The sequence below is a fragment of the Ambystoma mexicanum genome, chromosome 5p (genome assembly GCF_040938575.1).
Source record: "Ambystoma mexicanum isolate Mex_15411 chromosome 5p, UKY_AmexF1_1, whole genome shotgun sequence".
NCBI lineage: Eukaryota > Metazoa > Chordata > Amphibia > Caudata > Ambystomatidae > Ambystoma > Ambystoma mexicanum.
In genome coordinates this window covers 1,019,334,536-1,019,356,225 of record NC_090930.1, presented here as the reverse complement: position 1 = coordinate 1,019,356,225, position 21,690 = coordinate 1,019,334,536, and the positions used below count along the sequence as shown (strand labels likewise).

The window sequence follows — 21,690 nt, the reverse complement described above, 5'->3', positions numbered from 1 at the left end:
TACCGAGTCACTAGTTCCACAAGCCCCGGAAGAATCCCAGACTCCTCAGGAGTTGTAAGTTCGAATGTGCCCGAGCTAGAGCTCCATGAAACACACTTGGGGTGCTGCCCCTGGCTTGACCTACAGCCACCAATCCAATGTGTCTCTCTTACCCATCCTTAATTCTACAAACCCGGGAAGGCTCAAATCATTTGTCAGAGGAGTATGCTCAAATGCGTCCCATTTTGTGTTCCAATAGTGCCACAAGCACACTTAGGGAGTTGATGCTAACCTTAGGCTCCAGCTACTGACCCAATGTGGCTACCGCTACCCAGTTGTGAGTTCCACAAGCTCTCTGAACAGTCCCAGCCTCGTCTGGATGAATAAGCTCTGTTACCCATTTAGAGCACCTTCAGGAAGACTTGAGATAATGACCCCAGCCTTGGGAGTGGTTGGTGAGAGGAGTTGAAGTGTCATATGTACAAAGGCGGAAGGAAGAAAGTCAAAGGGGGTGCAGTGGGATGGGGTGGCCTTAATAATTTTAACGTGGAGTAGGCCTGCACCCGCTAACTGTTAGGCAGAAACCTGTGCAGTTCCCTTAGGGACCACTGCAAAAGGCTTAAGACTACAGGTGTTGGCAGTAAACCCAATTGGTAGCAGTCTGTACCACCCAGATTTACCTGGTAGCTGTGGCTGAGCAGCCAGACTTCTCTCAAGAAGAGTTAGACAGTATATAGAGTATACAAGATAGGTACCAAAATACGGTAGCACAAGCAAACACTGACCAGAGCTTTGGTATAAAAGTATATCATTATTTATTGCACACTTTGTAAAATACACTAACACTAATATGGCAAGCAAGTTCAAACACAGTCACTATTAATATATATACATCCCTGATCACTTATTGAACAAGTCTTAGTTAAACCACCACTTATTTTCAGACAGAGGTGAGCACTTAACCTAAGAAGGCACTCCAATAAGTTAATTAAAAAGGGAGGGAAAAAGGCATAATTAAGAACACACACAATACCAACACTTTAGGAGAACCAGAGCAAGTCAGAAAAGGCAGAATCTACTGAGGAGCAAGAAAGTCATAGGCCAGGCCCACTCTTGAAGAGAGCAAGGCGGAAGGTGTCCAAGATCACACAGTTGATTAGTTCTTTTAAAGAGTCTTTGCAAAGAGTTCAAAAAGGGTTGGCTCAAGTCAGGAAAAGTTAGTTAGTAGGTCCCAAGTCACCCCAGGATAGAAAGTCAAGGATTTACGGAACACCTTGAACAGTCTGTTGCAAGGGAGACCAGGCGGGACCAGGAAGCTCCAGCGGGGCCAGTTGTTCCTGGCAGCGGGTGCAAGTTGGTGATCTGTCCAGGGGAAGAGGAGATCTTGACGTGGAGGAAAGTTGGAGGTCGTTGCACTGCCAGGGAAGAAACCAGCCGCAGAGTTTCTCGGTTAAAGGGTACTCCCCTTTTATTCGCGGTAGTGGTGAAGCGTGGCTATCCAGCCGCCGGGGTGCTTGGCACGGGTGATTCGACCATGAGACGATCCAGGAAGGCGAAAAAGAGGGTGAACTGGTTATCCCACCAGCTCAGAGGAAGAAGACTCTCTGGGATGAAGATCTTCTCTGTCGTTGGGAAGTGGTGAGACGGTTCAGCAGGGCTCCACCGGTGGTGTCATCGTTGCAGGTCGGCTCAGCTTCTCCCTCTTCGGATTCTTTGGTCCTGTGGCGACTTCTGAAGTTCTAGTCCCCAAAGCCCTGCTTTTATGCAGAAAACCCCCATTCATCAGTCCTAGCTGTCACTCAAACATGTTAAGTGGTGAGCCGGGCGGCTCACCACTGGGCCAATCACACAAGAGTGCGACTTGAGTTGCAGAGGCAGCTCAGTCCAGGGTGCCTAAACCCCCCTCCCACACATCCTGTAGACCCAGACAGAGTGGCACCACTTTTGGAGGCTTCTGTGGAGAAGCCTGCCAAAAAGTGGAACAAAGGGCTCGACTTGGGTTGGAGTTACAGAGGCGAACACAAACGCCATTTTTAAAACCGAGTCCTGGCAAAAAAGACCCAACCGGGAATAAATATTAAATAAATAACCCAGCAGTATCTTTAACATTGCACCAAAAAGTGATGTGTTTAAATGAATGGGAAAATCCCATAGAAAATTTTCCGGTGGAATATTTCGCGTGGTAACCACTGCCACCAGCCCGAAACTCGAGGAAGGGGGACTGCACAGTGCCCCCTCGAAAAACAGACCCAGGGGAAATTTAATTACCCCTACCAGTACTTCCACAATATGATGGTTTGTACTGGTTCTTTTCCTAATTTAAGACTAGTAAAGTCAATGGTGACTTTACATGCCCTGGGAGACAGTAGTCAGTCCCAGGGTATGGAGTCTATGTTTGGGGGTCACTATGACACCCCTGTGTTACTGCACTGAGGGTGCTGTGTAACACACTTACCAAAAATACATGAACCCCTATGGAGTAAAAGACCCCATAGCCCATTAAACACATTACAAAGTCAAAGGATATCTCAAATCATGTATAAAGAGTCTCACTCTTAGCAGGAGAAAAAAATAAACCCCAAAAATACAGCAAAGCTGCTGGGGGACTCACTAGGTCTGGGAAATTAGCCTTAACAGAGAATTCTCCCTAACACTTGCCCCCCCCAGATTAAGGGTTAAGGGACAGGAGGATTTAATCCACTCCTGGATGAATCTCATACCTCTAGTCGGTTATAAACACCCTAGAGAGACCATCAGCATTTTGGTTGAGACACCCTGACCTGTGTTCTATGGTCAAACCAAAGGTTTTCCTTTGTAAGCTATATGCCCTACAAACCCTTTGAGGAACATCAGTCTTTTTGAAACTATAGGGTATCTGGTTGACCAGTTCCTCAGAAGTTGGTACAACTTCTGAACCTGTGGTAGGCTTTTTCAAGGGGCCCTTATAAAGGATTCCCTTAGATCTAGAGGGGCCTCCAGAGTTCCTCACCACTTCTCTGTGGGGAGAAGGTTGGGTTTTGGGCCTCTTGGTTGGAGGGGGTGGAGATAAGCAAGGTACATGCTTCTCCTTCCTCTTAGATCTACCCTTACCTACTTTAGGAGTTTCACTCCTAAGATTAGGATTTGAGTTGGAGTCTTCAGTAGAAGGTCCAACAGTCTGAAGGTGTTTGGCCTTAGACTTTTCTTTCCTGGTTTTCCACCAGCACTGACAATTACCAGTTCTCTTAGGCCTAGTTAGAGGTCCAGTTGGTCTATCCACCTCTTCCTTAAAAGCAGGGGGAGTCACAGACTCTAAAACTGGGGGAATAATGATGGAGCTTGGTTCGGGCTCCCATTTCCCTAACATTTCAGCCTGAAAATTTGCCTGGGTCAGAGTCAACTTACCAACACCAGGGCTTGTAGTGGGGTTCTCAGTAGAGGTTCCCACAGGCTTAGAGTGGTTCCTTAAGGTGGCCTCTCTAGCCAATTTGGTTTGGTTCTGGGTCTCCATACTGGGAGGCCTGGGGGTACTGGATACTACTCCTAGAGTTCTTAGATCATTCCCCAACAGGACTCTCCCAGGCACCTCAGTCTGAACACTGACAGGAATCCTCACTGTCATGTTATTACACTGAATGAGGGCTAGTAGAATTGGAACCATTTGGTCAGGGCCTCCAGACATCTTAGTGGGACCTTTGGGTGCCATAGCAACATCCCCAGGCCTGAAAAAGCTTTCATCCACTACTGTTCTGCTGGCCCCAGAGTCTCACCTGGCAGGAGTATCCTGGCCATTGACAAGAACACTGTCCACATAATAACCTTTAGAGTTTTCTGGTATGGAGTTGTACACACTCGTATTCTGATCACTAACCAGACCCATGGACTCTACTGTTACACTTGCTTGAAGACCCAAAGGTTCTTCAGCAAAGACTTCAAAGTGAGCACTAGCCATTTGGACTTCCTCCTCAGGAGTGAAGGCTAAGGAGACTGTGGTGATCCCTGTAGGTTTACCCTTACATCTGGGATCTCCTTTGATGTGGTCAGTTGCCCCACAGAGATAGCATGTTCCAAATGCTCCCTGAAAGGGTGGCTTGGTCTGACCTCCTTCTGGTTTGTGACCAGAGGGTACACTAGCCTGTTGTGGTTTACCCTGGGGCTTACCCTGGTTATTTTGTTGTTTGGGGCCCTCTTTAGGTTGGGAGGCATTAGAAGTCTCTTGGTTCCCTTTTGGTGGCTGCTTTCCCTCATCCTTTTTCTGAGTGACCCCTGTGAGTAGCCCTGTTGGCAACCCACAAGTCAGCAGCCTTAGCTAGCTTCCTGGAATCTAATTCCTTTGGATCAGCCAAGTACTGCCTGAGCTCAGGAGAGCAGGCATCATAAATTGACTCCAACATCACAAGATTCTTCATTCCCTCATAAGTGTTCACCTTGTAACCCTTGATCCATCCCTCTAAGTTTTTCAAACTTTCACTCACCCAGGTAGCCCAAGGGGTACCATCATTCTTTTTGAGGGTGCTAAACCTCTTAAGGTACTGGGAAGGGGTCTTCCCAAATCTAGCTATCAAAGCTAGCTTCACACATTCATAATCCTTTGTATCCTCCTCCCCCAACTCCATTACCACATCAGTTGCAACAGGGGGGAGCCTAGAGAACAACCAGGAAAGTAACTCATTTCCTATAATGTTCTGGAGCCCATGATTATACTCAAACAAACTCAGCCAATCCAACACATCTAACTTAGGCTCATACATACCCATACGTTCTTTAGGCATCCGGGATCTTTTGGGACTGGAACTCCTAGAGGATCCGGAGAGAGAAGCATTTTCAACAGACAATATCTTCATCTCTAACTCATGCTTGAGCTCCATTTCTCTGAGCCTTAGTTCTTGGTGCCTTTGTTCTGTTTGAGCATTAAGTCTCTTAAACTCCAATTCAAGTTTCATTTTCTCTAGTTCAAGACATTGAGGAATAAATGTGGGACCTGGCAAAGGTCCAGTAGGTAAAGCTGGCAGAGCAGGTAGAGGCTTAGGGGGACAACTACATCATCCTCACCCTCCTCTTTTGCTTCTGACTCAAGATTATCAATACTAGGATCAATATCAATATCATTACTGTTATCTACATTTGCTGGAGTGGTAGGTTCCTCTGAACCACCATCCAGACTTTGGTTTGCTAACAACCTTTCTATTAGCTCCATTTTCTTGCCTTTAGTCAGGAGATTCTTATGCTTATAGAGAACTCTTAAACAATCAGCCGTTTTTGTAGCAAGGGACTCTTGACTATAACTTTCCATAGTTGACAGGTTAGAAAATAAACTTTTTAGTGCTAAGCTTTGTGGTTAGTTGCACTAAGGTATCTATAAGCACACTAAAATGTATACTCAATACAAATCCCACCGCTGTACACCAGTGTTAGGCAGAAACCTGTGCAGTTCCCTTAGGGACCACTGCAAAAGGCTTAAGACTACAGGTGTTGGCAGTAAACCCAATTGGTAGCAGTCTGTACCACCCGGATTTACCTGGTAGCTGTGGCTGAGCAGCCAGACCTCTCTCAAGAACAGTTAGACAGTATATAGAGTATACAAGATAGGTACCAAAATACGGTAGCACAAGCAAACACTGACCAGAGCTTTGGTATAAAAGTATATCATTATTTATTTAAAAACACACTTTGTAAAATACACTAATATGGCAAGCAAGTTCAAACACAGTCACTATTAATATATATACATACCTGATCACTTATTGAACAAGTCTTAGTTAAATCACCACTTATATTCAGACAGAGGTGAGCGCTTAACCTAAGATGGCACTCCAATAAGTTAATTAAAATGGGAGGGAAAAAGGCAGAATTAAGAACACACACAACACCAACACTTTAGGAGAACCAGAGCATGTCAGAAAAGGCAGAATCTACTGAGGAGCAAGAAAGTCATAGGCCAGGCCCACTCTTGAAGAGAGCAAGGCGGAAGGTGTCCAAGATCACACAGTTGATTAGTTCTTTTAAAGAGTCATTGCAAAGAGTTCAAAAGGGTTGGCTCAAGTCAGGAAAAGTTAGTTAGTAGGTCCCAAGTCACCCCAGGATAGAAAGTCAAGGATTTACGGGACACCTTGAACAGTCTGTTGCAAGGGAGACCAGGCGGGACTCAGTACCTGAAATGGTGAGGAAGCTCCAGCGGGGGTAGTTGTTCCTGGCAGCGGATGCAAGTCGGGGCTTCGTCCAGGAGAAGAGGAGATCTCGACGTGGAGGAAAGCTGGAGGTCGTTGCACTGCCAGGGAAGAAACCAGCCGCTGAGTTTCTCGGTTAAAAGGTACTACCCTTTTATTTGCGGTAGTGGTGAAGCGTGGCTATCCAGCCGCCGGGGTGCTTGGCATGGGCGATTCAACAACTCTAATCCCTTTTTGGAATCAATCCTTTTTTATGAAAGATACATAGATGACATCATCATTGTATGGGACAAAATCAAGGGAGATTCCAAACTATTTTTTGCTTGTATCAACTCTCTGAATGACCATCTCAAGTTCACCATGTCTGTCAACAGTACATCCATTGCGTTTTTAGACCTTGAATTGAAAACCAAGGACGGTGCTATCACGGTTGACCTGTTCCGCAAGACGACAGATCGAAATACGATTTTACACTTTGATAGTTTCCACCCACAATCTCTAAGGGAGAGCATTCCCTACGGACAATTTTTAAGAGCAAGAAGAAATTGCACAGATAAAAAAGATTTTGTGTTCCAGTCGAATATCATCGAGACCAGACTATCTCAGCGAGGCTATCCTGCGCACATTCTGCGCCAGTCCCGCAAAAGAGCGAAACATCAACACCGGGAAGTTCTGCTAACTAAAAACCCTTGTGACAACCAAAATCAGTCACGTATGATATGTGCCATGACGTACAGTACCCATCATGCCAAAATCAAAAATATGTCCAATTTGGAACAACCTATGTATGCTTTCAAAAAGGGCAGGAACCTGAGAAGCTGGCTATCCAAGGCTGATCGATTGCAGTTCACCCAAGTACCTAATACCATCACTGAAATGTGGGGTATGGAAAGAGTCGTTGGTAACTATCCTTGTGGTCACTGCTGTCATTGTGTCTCTACCACAGCCACTAAAATTGTCACTATCAACCATAGAGATTGGAAGCTCAGGGACCACACAACGTGCAATTCTAAAAATGTGGTCTGTGCTGTCATGTGTCCATGCAACAAGACATACATAGGGAAAACATCTAGACCCATTAAACTTAGGATCACGGAACATAAATCTAGAATAAGGACTCCCAACTTTTCGTCACCCCTAGCTGAGCATTTTTCTGAATGCAAACATGGGAGTGATGATTTACGCTGGTGGTGCATTGAATGGGTCACAGGATCAGACCATTATGCTATTGCTACTAAACTTTCTATACGTGAACAATGGTGGATATATAATACACAGAGCCATATAGTGGGCTTGAATGCTCAAGAAGAATGGCATACGCTATTCAATAAACAGCCCTTCTAAATTATTGGCCATTACGGAATTATTTCCATTGCCCGTTATTCCCGTTATTCCCGTCTTTTTCCATCTGACAGCGACCAGTAAGATAGACATACTTACACATACTTCTATCAGAGATGTGAGACCTTTGTTCCACGCCATTCCATCTCCTGTGAATAGAACTTGCCTCTTTCGCCTGGCGTATTTATTCTATTACTGCTTCTTCTCATTACGCAGTTTTCTTTGTTTACTTTCATCAACATTGTTACAATCATTTTTTCGACACGTGTACACTCCCTTTTCACACACATATTACTATTTAAGGGGTGCAGTAGGTCTTACTTTAGCCCCCCTTCCTTTCTTTCATCCAACTTCTGGTATCTATGGCAGTAATATGGGTTAGAGTTTCTGGCACACCCCCAAGTACCTTTACTTCCTTACTTCGTTGATTTTGTACGCGTGCTTTTTGTGCATTCTTCGTTCTAGTTTATTTTCCCAGCTGATTCTCTATACACGTGACGTTAGTTCAGACACGTTCTTGGCTTCGGACTGCACGTTACGCTCCACTTAGCAACGCCCCTCAGCTGATTTAAATGGAGCCGCACTTCCACGGTGAACGTTCGGTTGTATCCGACCAGTTTCGCCCTACAGCCCCGCCCCAGGCGGTCGACCCAGTTAAGCTGCTAGAGCCTCAATATGCTGCCCTTGGGCTCTCTTTGCATTGCTAGAGAGTCCGTGCTTTACTGGGGAACACACGAGATTCTCCCGTGCGGGCTGTTTAAACTCACCCTGTTTACGTTTAATTGCGAGCCGACACAAGCCGCCCTTGTGGGCGCATTTGCGCTGCTCCTGAGTCACTGTTGTTTTTCTAATTATAAGAACTTTAACCAGCGAGCTGTAGGATGTTACTTACTTGCCGGCAATCTGTTTGTCCAACCTGGACACCTCACTTATACATTGCATTTTAATTTTATTTTTATCAGCTTACGGTCTTGATTTATTGACATATTTTGGACACAATACTGGGAATTTCTTGGAGACTTGGAATTTCGATCCAACCAGAGGCCATAGTTTACACCTAGGACAGCTTTTTGTGGTGCTGCTTTCGGCAAACCTGGATACATTCTACTTCATCCAGTTTCCAGGTGAGCCTCATTGGCTTCATTAACTACGATTAGGCACTTTACCTAGGTTCAGCACACTTAATATCTTTTCGGTTGTCTCTTGTTGCGGACTGTTTAACTTTTATTATTCGCCTTTCTTCCTTTCTTTCTATCACCGTGCTTAACGAGTGTTATTCTTTTTTGTTTTTCCTCTTCGTTTATTTTTGTTTCGTTTTGATTGGCTCTTCATTAAGTTTACCTTTGACTTGGCTTATGGTTTATGGTGCTCTACTATTTTTTCACTAATTTTTTGAATTCCGAAAACCTCAATGACCCTTCTGTGGCCATTTCTTCGTTTTTTAGCTTTCAATTTTTTGTAAAATTATTATCTTTATATTTCAGATCTAATGCATTTGTGATCTATTGTTGGCATGGCCGGACTGTGATTTCCTGGACTTTCTAGACAGGTTTCCCAAACATTTGCCAATCCAGTGGTTGAGATTATGGTAATTAGATTTTCTCCCCCTTAGTCACTTGACATGGCTGACTCCATGAATGTGGGAGCGGCTCCCCTGGTTTAACCCTCTGATCACCTTATTTTATGTGTACAGACCATTTGTATTGCTTATGTGCTTGTTTTTTTTCTCTTTCTCTCTTTCTATTTCAGGTAGAACCACTATCTATGTGATACTACCTTTAGCTTAAAGGTTGTTTTTATCATTCACCAATTTATGCATTCGTCATCTAAAACAAACCATAGACGAATCTTCAAGAATACGTTGATGGGGATGCCACGTCCTGACGAAGATGGACATCATCTGTAATCCAGCTAGATGTTTCTTCCATCGAAGTTACCCTTTTTTGGTGTCATGCCTACTACATTGTGTTTATGTATGTATGTGAATTTTGGTATGCCACCTTAGTAGTTGACGTATAGCACCCTATGTCAGATTTTTAGTGAATGGCTTTAGAATTGTGAGGCTCTGCAGTGTTAACACACCATTGGACTGCCCTATTTGGGATCAATTTATTGTTCCTTTTTTTCAATTGCCTATGTGACAGGTTGATTTAATCAACTAATCAACGTATTAATTGAATCAAATTGCTATATTCATCAGTGTCCAGTTGACCTGGCTCCTCTCGCCGGAGAGACCATTTTTTTCCCCAACGGAGATGGTGGCCTTGGCAACAGAACAGCTATTTGAGGGACTACTGTCATTCTTCCCTTGAATTGTTCATTGGCATTGAATTGTTTGCTGCCTCCCTCCGTGACCAGCACTTTTTAACACACATTGCACTTTATACTTCTGTATGTTTATTCCTGTGTGTATTTCTAACTATTTAATATCTTCTTACATGAAATTTGACTAAAATAATAAAAATGAATCTTTTTAAAGTTTTTTCTGTGGTCTGTATGGGGTGATCAGTGGAGTTGACTTTGGGCTACTGCTTTCATGTTTTTGTTGGAACCATGTTTTCTTAAGTGAACTTAGTTTCATATCCGCTGGCTTGACCTTGTTTAGTATTGCGAGTTGCTTCCCCTTCTTGCCAGCGAAGTAGGGGTTACACATCCATTTAGCATTGTGGCACGGGCGATTTGACCACGAGACGATCCAGGAAGGCGAAAAATAGGGTGAACTGGTTATCCCCACCAGCTCAGAGGAAGAAGATTCTCCGGGATGAAGATGTTCTCTGTCGTTGGGAAGTGGTGAGACGGTTCCGCAGGGCTCCACCGGTGGTGTCGTCGTTGCAGGTTGGCTCAGCTTCTCCCTCTTCGGATTCTTTGGTCCTGTGGCGACTTCTGAAGTTCCAGTCCTCAAAGCCCTGCTTTTATGCAGAAAACCCCCATTCATCAGTCCTAGCTGTCACTCAAACATGCTAAGTGGTGAGCTGGGCGGCTCACCACTGGGCCAATCACACAAGAGTGACACTTGAGTTGCCAAGGCAACTCAGTCCAGGGTGCCTAAACCCCCCTCCCACACATCCTGTAGACCCAGACAGAGTGGCACCACTTTTGGAGGCTTCTGTGGAGAAGCCCACCAAAAAAGTGGAACAAAGGGCTCGACTTGGGTTGGAGTTACAGAGGCGAACACAAACGCCATTTTTAAAACCTGACAAAAAGACCCAACCGGGGAATAAATATTAAATAAATAACCCGGCGGTAGCTTTAACATTGCACCAAAAAGTGGTGCGTTTAAAATGAATGGGAAAATCCCATAGGAAATATTCTGGTGCAATATTTTGCGTGGTAACCACTGCCACCAGCCAGAAACTCGACGAGGGGGGACTGCACAGTGCCCCCTCGAAAAACAGACCCAGGGGAAATTTAATTACCCCTACCAGTACTTCCACAATATGATGGTTTGTATTGGTTCTGTTCCTAATTTAAGATTAGTAAAGTCAATGGTGACTTTACATGCCCTGGGAGACAGTAGTCAGTCCCAGGGTATGGAGTCTATGTTTGGGGGTCACTATGACACCCCTGTGTTACTGCACTGAGGGTGCTGTGTAACACACTTACCAAAAATACATGAACCCCTATGGAGTAAAAGACCCCATAGCCCATTAAACACATTACAAAGTCAAAGGATATCTCAAATCATGTCTAAAGAGTCTCACTCTTAGCAGGAGAAAAAAATAAACCCCAAAAATCCAGCAAAGCTGCTGGGGGACTCACTAGGTTTGGGAAATTAGCCTTAACAGAGAATTCTCCCTAACACTAACAATTCAGCAAGTAAGACCAATAGTGATCAAATATTAACCAATTAGGCAAGTTATGTCACCTTCCCCCGCTGACCGCACCCTTTCCCCTCCCTAAAATCTGCACGCCTAACCCTAGCAAGAATCGAAGCTGCATCCCTCTCCCCCTCTCACCCCCCTACCATCTCTCACACTCCAATCGCAAGAAAGAAACTAAAGAGGAAACGTGCCTGGTCCCCCTCAATCTCACAGCACTCTTCGCCTCCCCTGTCTCAACCCACCACCTCATTCCCCCACTCACCTCCCTCCCCCATGGCTTCACCCTTCCTGAAACCCCTCTCCCTCGATTTCTCATCAACTTCAACTGAAACTCCTAACCGCCCACACCCCACCTTCAAATCCCTTGAGCGAGACCGGATCTTCCTAACACACGCAGCCACCCAATCCCGCCAGAAGACCACCAATACTTCTGCTCGATCAGTATTCCCTTCGATCATCACTCACCCTACCCCTCTCCCTCTCCAGCTTCCACTCTCTCTGCCACCACCCCCTTCCGCTCTAGCTTCGAGACCAACCTCGCCTGCCGATGTGAACTGCATCCTATTTAATGCCCGATCCGTAGCAAAAAGCAGACACTGCATCTTTGACCTCCTCGCCTCTGACAAACCATACCTGGTTTTCATCACCGAAACTTGGTTCTCTGACGACTTCGCCCCAATCGCTAATGAAGCCTTCCCCCCTGACTACTCCCTCATCCCACTGAACCATCCCTCCAGAGGAGGGGCAGTAGTATTCGTCTTCAAGTCTCTCTTCCACGCCTCAATCATCGACAACCAACCTTCCATTGCTTCCTGCGAATCTCTCCTCGTTAAACTATCCCTCTCCCCATCGCTCTCACACAGCTTCCAATTAATCTACAGGCCCCCTGGCTACGATAGACAATTTGCAAACAACCTCTGCGACTCTACCACCCTTCAACTAAACCATCCCAACCTCACCCTTCTTGGAGACTTCAACATATGGCTCTACATACCCACCAACACTATGACACACTCTCTGGTTGACGGTTTAGACGCAATTAACCTCCAACAAAACATAAAGGGCCCGACTCACTATAAAGGACACACTCTTGATGCCATCTTTAGCTCCAACACCTGGATTCAATGAAACCCTCCCAGCCCTATCATCTGGTCCGATCACTTCATTCTCTCGTTCGCCATTCGCTCACCCGACCCCCTTCCCATACTCGAATCTGAACCTCCAAATCTACGCAAATGCTGGAAAAAACAAATTATTGTCCCGGACCTAGCTGACGCGCTCCTCCAGTCTCCACCACCTACCTGCCAACTCAATAAACAACTAACCGCTGACGCCTTTGACTCATGGCTCAACGCATCTCTGATGCGGCTCACACCCCCTTGCAAACCATCAACCCACCGTGGCCTCTTCCCCAAATGGTTCACTCCTGAGTTGAAGACCACTAAACAACTATATAAATACCTAGAACGCAAATGGCAGAAAGACAAAACCAAGGAGAGCAGAGCCACCTTGGCCCGACACCTCTATCAGTACAAGGCCGAAATCCGGAAAGCAAAAAAAGCCCACTACACCTCCCGAATCCTAAACTGCAAAAACCCAAGCAAAGAACTCCACAAAATCATCTCCGAATTCACCAAACCGGCTTGCACCACAACCATCCCGACCCCCTCACAATCACTGTGTGACTCATTCTTCCTCCACTTTTTCACCACGGCTCTCTAAAGAACAAATACTCTAGCCACCAAACTGGCTCTCTTATATCCACCAGGCAATACTCCCCCCATATCGGCCAGCCCACCAGCTGCGACCACTACGCAACCAACGTTCAAATCCTTTAGTCCAATATCACCAGAGCAATTTCTCAAACTCCTGTCTGCCCACAAACCATCTGGCTCTCCGCTGGACCCTTGCCCGACCACAACCCTCAAAGAGATTTTCGCTTCCACCTGTGCAGGAGAACACGAAGATCCATCATAAATGCCTCCCTTTTCTCTGGTATCTTTCCCGACGCATTCAAAACGGTTCATGTCAAACCGCTAATTACAAAACCTTCCCTCGACCCTCTTGAGCCAAAAAACTACCGCTTCACCTCAAACACCACATTCCTTGCCAAACTCATTGACCGAACCGCCTACTCCCAACTAAATGCCTTTGTCGAAGCCAACAATCTCCTAGAACCCGCACAATCAGGTTTCAGAGCCCGTCACGGAACTGAAACCACCCTAACCTCAATCTGGGATGACCTTAAAATGACGGCAGACTCCGCGGGATGCGCCGCACTAATCCTTCTTGACCTATCTGCCGCCTTTGACACAATCAATCACTCAATCCTCCTAAACCGCCTCCACTCCCTAGGAATTCGTGGAACCGCTCTTAAATGGATAGCCTCATTCCTCAAAGATAGGTACCAAATAACAATAGTCTCCACCTATATCTCCCAAGCCCGACCAGTCGACACGGGAGTCCCACAAGGAGCATGCCTATCCGCCCTCCTATTCAATCTTTACCTGATCACCCTCCCACCAATAATTCGTTCACACAATATCCTGTGTTACAACTATGCTGACGACACTCAACTAATTCTAAAACTAATGAACTCAAAACTCAATTCCCGACCTGACCTGGCCTCCTGCCCCCTCGACATAGAACTCTGGATGACCCAAAGCCACCTCCTGTTAAATCCCTCCAAAACGGAAATCATGGTATGTGGCAACTCCGAACTTCTTCCGCACCCACTACCCTGGCCACCCGCCATGGGCAACTCACCGACCCACTGCAACTCAGTGAAAAATCTTGGATGCATCCTTGACTCTGACCTAACACTCTCGCGCCAAGTCAACAACGTCTCAAAGTTCTGCTACTACCACCTTAAAACCCGTAGGCGCATCTTTCCATATCTCTCCTTTCCCAACAGACTCTCTGTGGTCCAATCAATCGCTATATCAAGACTGGACTATGCAAACCCCCTATACCTCGGAGTCCACGCGTACCAACTGAATAAACTCCAAAGGGCACAAAACGCGGCAGCCAAAATGCTGCTTTCGCTCGGCCCGAGAGACCACATCTCCCCAGCCCTTAAGACTCTGTACTGGCTTCCAGTAGCCCGAAGGGTGACTTTCAAAACCTTATGCATCTCCCATCGAGCACTGCATAAAACCCGACCTCAATATCTTCAAGACAAGCTAAAACCCTATCACCCTCCACGCACCCTAAGATCAAGCTCAGCCGGCCTCCTAGTCACACCTGAGACAAACTCAGTCAGTTTGGGCGGATCATCATTCTCAGCCTTGGCCCCCACCCTGTGGAACTCGCTCCCACCCCACATACGCCTAAATGAGGATTTAACGTCTTTCCGCAAACTGCTGAAAACCTGGCTCTTCCCCTAAAACCAACCGGTACCAAACTAACCCAAACAGACTAACAGCATCTCATTGACACCAATCCAACAAACTACCTGATGCGAGAAATTGACAGCTAATAACCCTGAATATAAACTAGAAGGACAAACAGAATTAAAAGAGTAAAGAATAAATCATAGGGAAACAGTAAAGAGATTTAAACTGCCGAAATGGGCATAATGCATAAGGAGCGAACAAAGCGAATGGCGTGGATGAAGTAGTTAGAATGGATGAAGCGTGTGGAACAGATGAATGCGCTGAGTGGAAGATTACATGAGTGGAAGAACAGATGACTATATAGATCGAATGAGTATGTAATTCGAAGGAGTATGTAGATCGAATGAAGGTTTAAAATGGATGAACATGTTAAGCGGATGAGTGTGCAGAGCGGACGAGCGTGTAGAGCGGATGAGTGCGTAAATACAGAGAAGCGAGTAGAACGCATGAGTATGTAGAACAGATGAATGTACAGAACGGATGAGCACAAACCTGATGAGTGTGTAGAGCGGACAACTAGAGCGGACGAGTATGTAGAGTGGAGGAGTATGTAGAGCGGACGAGTATGTAGAGCGGATGAGTATGTGGAGCGGATGAGTATGTAGAGCAGATGAGTATGTAGAGCGGATGAGTATGTAAAGCGGAAGAGTATTCAGAGCAGATGAGTATGTAGAGCGGATGAGTATGTAGAGCAGATGAGTGTCGATAGCAGATGAGTACGGAAGTGCGGAGAGTGTGTAGATCGCTGGAGCAGATGAATGTGCAGACCTGGCGAATGTATAGAAAGGATGAGTGTATAAAGCGGATGAGTGTATAGAACGGATGAGTGTACTGAGCGGATGAGTGTACAGAGCGGATGAGTGTACAGAGCGGATGAGTGTACAGAGTGGATGAGTGTACAGAGAGGATGAGTGTAGAGAGCAGATGAATATATAGAACAGGATTACTGTGTATTAGCGAATGACTTTATAGGGCTGACGAGCGCATATTGCTATTGAATTTGTGGAAAACACAAGTGCTTAGAGCAGATGAGTGCATAGAGCGGATGAGTGCATAGAGCAGATGAGTGCCAGGACCGGATGAGTGCGGAGAGCAGATGAGTTGAATGCGTGGAAAGCACGAGCGCATAGAGCGGATGCGTACATAGAGCAGATGAGTGAGGGGAGCGGATGAGTGCGGGGAGCAGATGAATACGGGGAGCGGATGAGTGAGGCAAGCGGATGATTGAGGCGAGCGGATGAGTGCTGGGAGCGGACGAGTGCAGGGAGCGGACGAGTGAGGGGAACAGACGAGTGGGGGGAGCGGACGAGTGCGGGGAGTGGACGAGTGCGGGGAGCGGATGAGTGCATAGAGCAGATGTGTGCAGGGAGCGGACGAGCGCGGGGAGCCGACGTGCGCGGGGAGCGGACGAGTACGGGGAGTGGATGAGTGCGTAGAGGGGACGAGTGGGTAAAGGGGACGAATGCGTAGAAGGGATGAGAGCGTAGAGGGGATGAGTGCGTAGAGAGGATGAGTGCGTAGAGGGGATGAGTGCGTAGAGGGGATGAGTGCATAGAGGGGATGAGTGCATAGAGGGGATGAGTGCGTAGAGGGGATGAGTGCGTAGAAGGGATGAGTGCATAGAGGGGAAGATGCCGACAGGAATGCATGCATGAGGCTGACAGAAATTCATGCATGAGGCCGACAGGAATACATGCATGAGGCCGACAGGAGTGCATGCATGAAGCAGACAGGGGTGCATGCATGGGGCAGACTGGAATATGTGGGATGGACTGGAGCGCGCGGGGCAGACTGGAGTGCATGAGTGCGTCGAGCAGACCGGAGTGTGTGGAGCAGACTGGGGTGCATGGAATGAATAAGAGTGCATGGAATGGACTAGAGCGCATAGAATTGCCTGACATTAATAGTATGGTTGGAATGCAGGGAACGTTTGAAAGAGCATATAACCCATCATATCACACCACCATGCTTACTCTCCTCTTTACACCACCACTCAACTAGAACACAGAGATACTATGACACCATTCGGTATAACTGTTCTCATACCGACATCCGCCGCTCACCCCCCATCATTCTAAGTAAGCACTGCTGGTTACACACTCCCCAGCCAGGCGTTCTCCTCAGGCCTATTCGGTCTGGATAAATCCTGCCAGAACGAACACATACTCCTGATCTCTCAACCACCACACCTACCGCTAAGAAGCAGCTAATACACGAATACCGCACCAGCTGCACACATACCCGGTGCACACATGCACCTTTGACTCTCTCTACTCTCTCTACTGACCTGAACTTCGGTTCCCAAGAGCGTTCAACCTACCAGCGCCTTCAGACCATACCATTGGTATATAAGGCGCTATATAAATGCAAAATAACATAACATAACATAACAGGCCCTTTTATGTTGACAAGACTCCACTAGGACTGCCTTCTTTATTATGTAAAGCGGATGAGTATTCAGAGCAGATGAGTATGTAGAGCGGATGAGTGTCGATAGCAGATGAGTACGGAAGTGCGGAGAGTGTGTAGATCGCTGGAGCAGATGAATATGCAGACCTGGCGAATGTATAGAACGGATGAGTGTATAAAGCGGATGAGTGTATAGAACGGATGAGTGTACAGAGCGGATGAGTGTACAGAGCGGATGAGTGTACAGAGAGGATGAGTGTAGAGAGCAGATGAATATATAGAACAGGATTACTGTATATTAGCGAATGACTTTATAGGGCTGACGAGCGCATATTGTTATTGAATTTGTGGAAAACACGAGTGCTTAGAGCAGATGAGTGCATAGAGCGGATGAGTGCATAGAGCAGATGAGTGCCAGGACCGGATGAGTGCGGAGAGCAGATGAGTTGAATGCGTGGAAAGCACGAGCGCATAGAGCGGATGCGTACATAGAGCAGATGAGTGAGGGGAGCGGATGAGTGCGGGGAGCAGATGAATACGGGGAGCGGATGAGTGAAGCAAGCGGATGAGTGAGGCGAGCGGATGAGTGCTGGGAGTGGACGAGTGCAGGGAGCGGACGAGTGAGGGGAACAGACGAGTGCGGGGAGCGGACGAGTGCGGGGAGTGGACGAGTGCGGGGAGTGGACGAGTGCATAGAGCAGATGTGTGCAGGGAGCGGATGAGCGCGGGGAGCGGACGAGCGCGGGGAGCGGACGAGCGCGGGGAGCCGACGTGCGCGGGGAGCGGACGAGTATGGGGAGCGGACGAGTGCGTAGAGGGGACGAGTGGGTAAAGGGGACGAATGCGTAGAAGGGATGAGAGCGTAGAGGGGATGAGTGCGTAGAGAGGATGAGTGCGTAGAGAGGATGAGTGCGTAGAGGGGATGAGTACGTAGAGGGGATGAGTGGGAAGAGGGGATGAGTGCGTAAAGGGGATGAGTGCGTAGAGGGGATAAGTGCGTAGAAGGGATGAGTGCATAGAGGGGAAGAGGCCGACAAGAATGCATGCATGAGGCTGACAGAAATTCATGCATGAGGCCGACAGGAATACATGCATGAGGCCGACAGGAGTGCATGCATGAAGCAGACAGGGGTGCATGCATAGGGCAGACTGGAATATGTGGGATGGACTGGAGCGCGCGGGACGGACTGGAGTGCATGAGTGCGTCGAGCAGACCGGAGTGTGTGGAGCAGACTGGGGTGCATGGAATGAATAAGAGTGCATGGAATGGACTAGAGCGCATAGAATTGCCTGACATTAATAGTATGGTTGGAATGCAGGGAACGTTTGAAAGAGCATATAACCCATCATATCACACCACCATGCTTACTCTCCTCTTTACACCACCACTCAACTAGAACACAGAGATACTATGACACCATTCGGTATAACTGTTCTCATACCGACATCCGCCACTCACCCCCCATCATTCTAAGTAAGCACTGCTGGTTACACACTCCCCAGCCAGGCGTTCTCCTCAGGCCTAACGCAGCCACATTCGGTCTGGATAAATCCTGCCAGAACGAACACATACTCCTGATCTCTCAAACACCACACCTACCGCTAAGAAGCAGCTAATACACGAATACCGCACCAGCTGCACACATACCCGGTGCACACATGCACCTTTGACTCTCTCTACTCTCTCTACTGACCTGAACTTCGGTTCCCAAGAGCGTTCAACCTCCCAGCGCCTTCAGACCATACCAATGGTATATAAGGCGCTATATAAATGCAAAATAACATAACATAACATAACAGGCCCTTTTTTGTTGACAAGACTCCACTAGGACTGCCTTCTTTATTATTTGATGATTGTAGCTTGCTCCCATGTTGGATTTAGGTTTAGATAGGCATTTATCACACACTTGCAAAAGTTAAATAAATACCCTTGAACTGTGGTCACTTGTGTCTGTTTTACTATTGCCACCATGCCTTCCTTACACCACACACCCAACGCTCATCCCCGGGGGGTCATATATCTGCACCCCATGGCAGCACGTAGGCTCTATCTGTGGGGAACATCAGTTGCCCAGCCGGCCGTTTGCACTATAGCAATACATAGTATAGTGTTCCTAGCGCATGGTATTCAACTTTATTAAACTGAGCTCTCGCCCCACCGCAGTGAGTGAAAATATTGTTCTTGCCTCCCCCACAAGCTTTGACTGCTTATATTTTCTATTGCAAGCAGTTGCCATAATCACTTTTTCAAGAGCCTCGCCCACCCCACCTGCCACTCTTCCCTCCCTCCCACCATGATATCCTTCAGGCACGCCACCTCCAGGGGAGCACAAGGCTTGTCCATCCTCGAAACTTTATTTTTTATCTTTAAGTAGAGTAAGAACTCCTCACCTGAAAAATAATGAATACATATGTCTAGCATGGGCTAATGTGTTTCTAATGTTTCTCTTTTTTGTTTGAGACGAAACTATGCAAGAAACATTTTGTTTCCATTCTTAGCCAGAGCGGTTTAACATGTCCTTATGTCAGGGGGTTGATGGGTGTTGGCAGGGCCATGTGGAAGGGGCTCCCTCTGGGGTGGAGGAGCTACACAGACCCTTGCAAGACAGTGGCTATATTTTAGGGTCCTGTACGGAATGCCATAGACCCACATCCCCACAAGACCCTGTTGCTCAAACATTTCATTTCGAATCCCTAAATAATTTCGTGTGGTGATTCGCTGAACTTCAAATCACCCGAAGTTGGGAGGATTTGAAATCTGCTCTAACTAGTGCATGCAGGACTGCTTCCTCCCTATGGCCTTGCCGGTCTGTGAGCTCAAGAGTGACTGATGCTGAAGCAGCGTTGTATTGCTGGCCATATTGAGCCAATGGTCCGGCGTGGTAAGGCGGCCTAACTCAACTTTGTCTGACATAGACATATGTTGTATGGCTGCTCCCAAGCCTCTGCTCTGGGCCCCAATACTGGGGAGTTTATGGCATCGGAGGTTGGACCAGGACAAAGAGTAAACTCAAAGCTGAGCTTGAAGCCATGCAACAGATTGGGCTCAGATGAAAATATTGGTTTCCCTGTGCGCATAGGCTGTGGGTATTCAAATGGGCCCAGCCGCCTCTTAGTTTTAAATAGCATTCAACTTTAAAGGGAAAGTGCGCTCCAAAATGTTATTGTCTCGATCGATCGGGCATGTGTTTTCAATCATAGTGTGATCGATCATAAAAAAAAAATCTTAGTTTTCCTCACTTTTACACATGCGAAAACAACTGGAAACAACTCCATGGATGGCGTGTTAAACTGTAAAATTGGATGTTAGGTGTTTGATCTTCGCTAAAGTTCACCAAGTCTTTTTGCTGATATACAATAAAGCGCATTTTTCTCTTTTGGAACTTACCAACACATCTTTGGTTTCTTTTGCAGGTTGCAGGACAGCGGTGAATGATCTGGTTTTCATCGTTGATGGCTCCTGGAGCGTGGGACACAGTGACTTTGACACCACTAAGAGCTGGCTTGTCAATGTTACCAGCGGCTTCGACATTGACCCTTTGTACACCCAAGTGGCTGTGGTCCAGTACAGCGACACCCCTCGCCTAGACATCTCCCTGGGGGAGCACACATCCATCGAGCAGCTCATGCCTGCCATGAGAGCAATGAAGTACATGGGTGGGAACACGCAGACTGGACAGGCCATCAAATTTGCAACAGATAAGGTGTTTCCTTCCTCCCAGAGGAGCAACGTTACCAAAAAGAGGTTTGCAGTGGTTGTCACTGACGGAAAGTCCCAAGATGATGTAGTGAACTTCTCAGAAGAAGCCAAGACACAAAACATTGTCTTGTTTGCTGTAGGGGTCGGTTCTGAGATAACCAAGTCTGAGCTGGTGTCTATTGCCAACAAACCTTCGTCGGCATATGTCTTGTATGCCGAGGATTACACTACAATAGAGAGGATTAACGAAGCGATGCAGCAGAAGATATGCGAAGGTAACGACAACGCATGCGTTATATAAACAGGCCCAACAGGGGCGCTTCTTGCAAGGCTAAGGGTCTTTTACCAGTATATAAGAATTTGGGAAAGGCATGAATGAATGCATTGGCTATGTGTGTCTGCCAGAAAAGCTAAAGCTGGTGCAGAAGGCTGCAGCCGAAAAGCCGGCACGTGTTTCGCACATCAAGCATTGTACCTCTGCTCTGCTTAACCTGCGCTGGCAACCATTATTATTAGGGTTTTCTTTGAGCACGGACCTGGCTTCGAGAAGCAACTGAGCACTTTGCAATCATAGGGGGAAGAACACAGTGAGGGAAGCAGAAAAAAAAGGAGCGGGGAGCTAACAGGAGCTATCCCTCCAAACAGGGAAGGGTGGGCAATTGGCAGCATGGGGGAGAAGACAGTTGGGGAGCAGATCACTGAGTCTGGTAGGGGAGGGAGGGCAGGGTATGTGGACCTAGGACTTAAGGTTCTTCCCGGTGAAATCCAGGTTGGACATTTGGGTCTTTGGAGTTTTGAAAGGACAAGACACACTCTGTCTGCACCACCTTATAGTGTGACAGAGGACATTAGGGACTACCATAGGCCCTCAGCAGGGAATGGCCTTGTCGTGTGAAGGG

The 21,690-nt window shown here is 47.1% G+C and overlaps 1 protein-coding gene across 1 annotated transcript in view; it reads left to right on the top strand.

Moving 5' to 3' along the window:
• Positions 1–21,690, top strand: part of LOC138480617 (collagen alpha-1(XXI) chain-like) — a 703,399-nt gene that overhangs the window by 242,629 nt on the left and 439,080 nt on the right. The window contains exon 3 of the mRNA XM_069612315.1: positions 20,506–21,066. Within this exon, the coding sequence (XP_069468416.1) occupies positions 20,506–21,066 (561 nt within the window). The remainder of the gene's footprint in view (positions 1–20,505; positions 21,067–21,690) is intronic.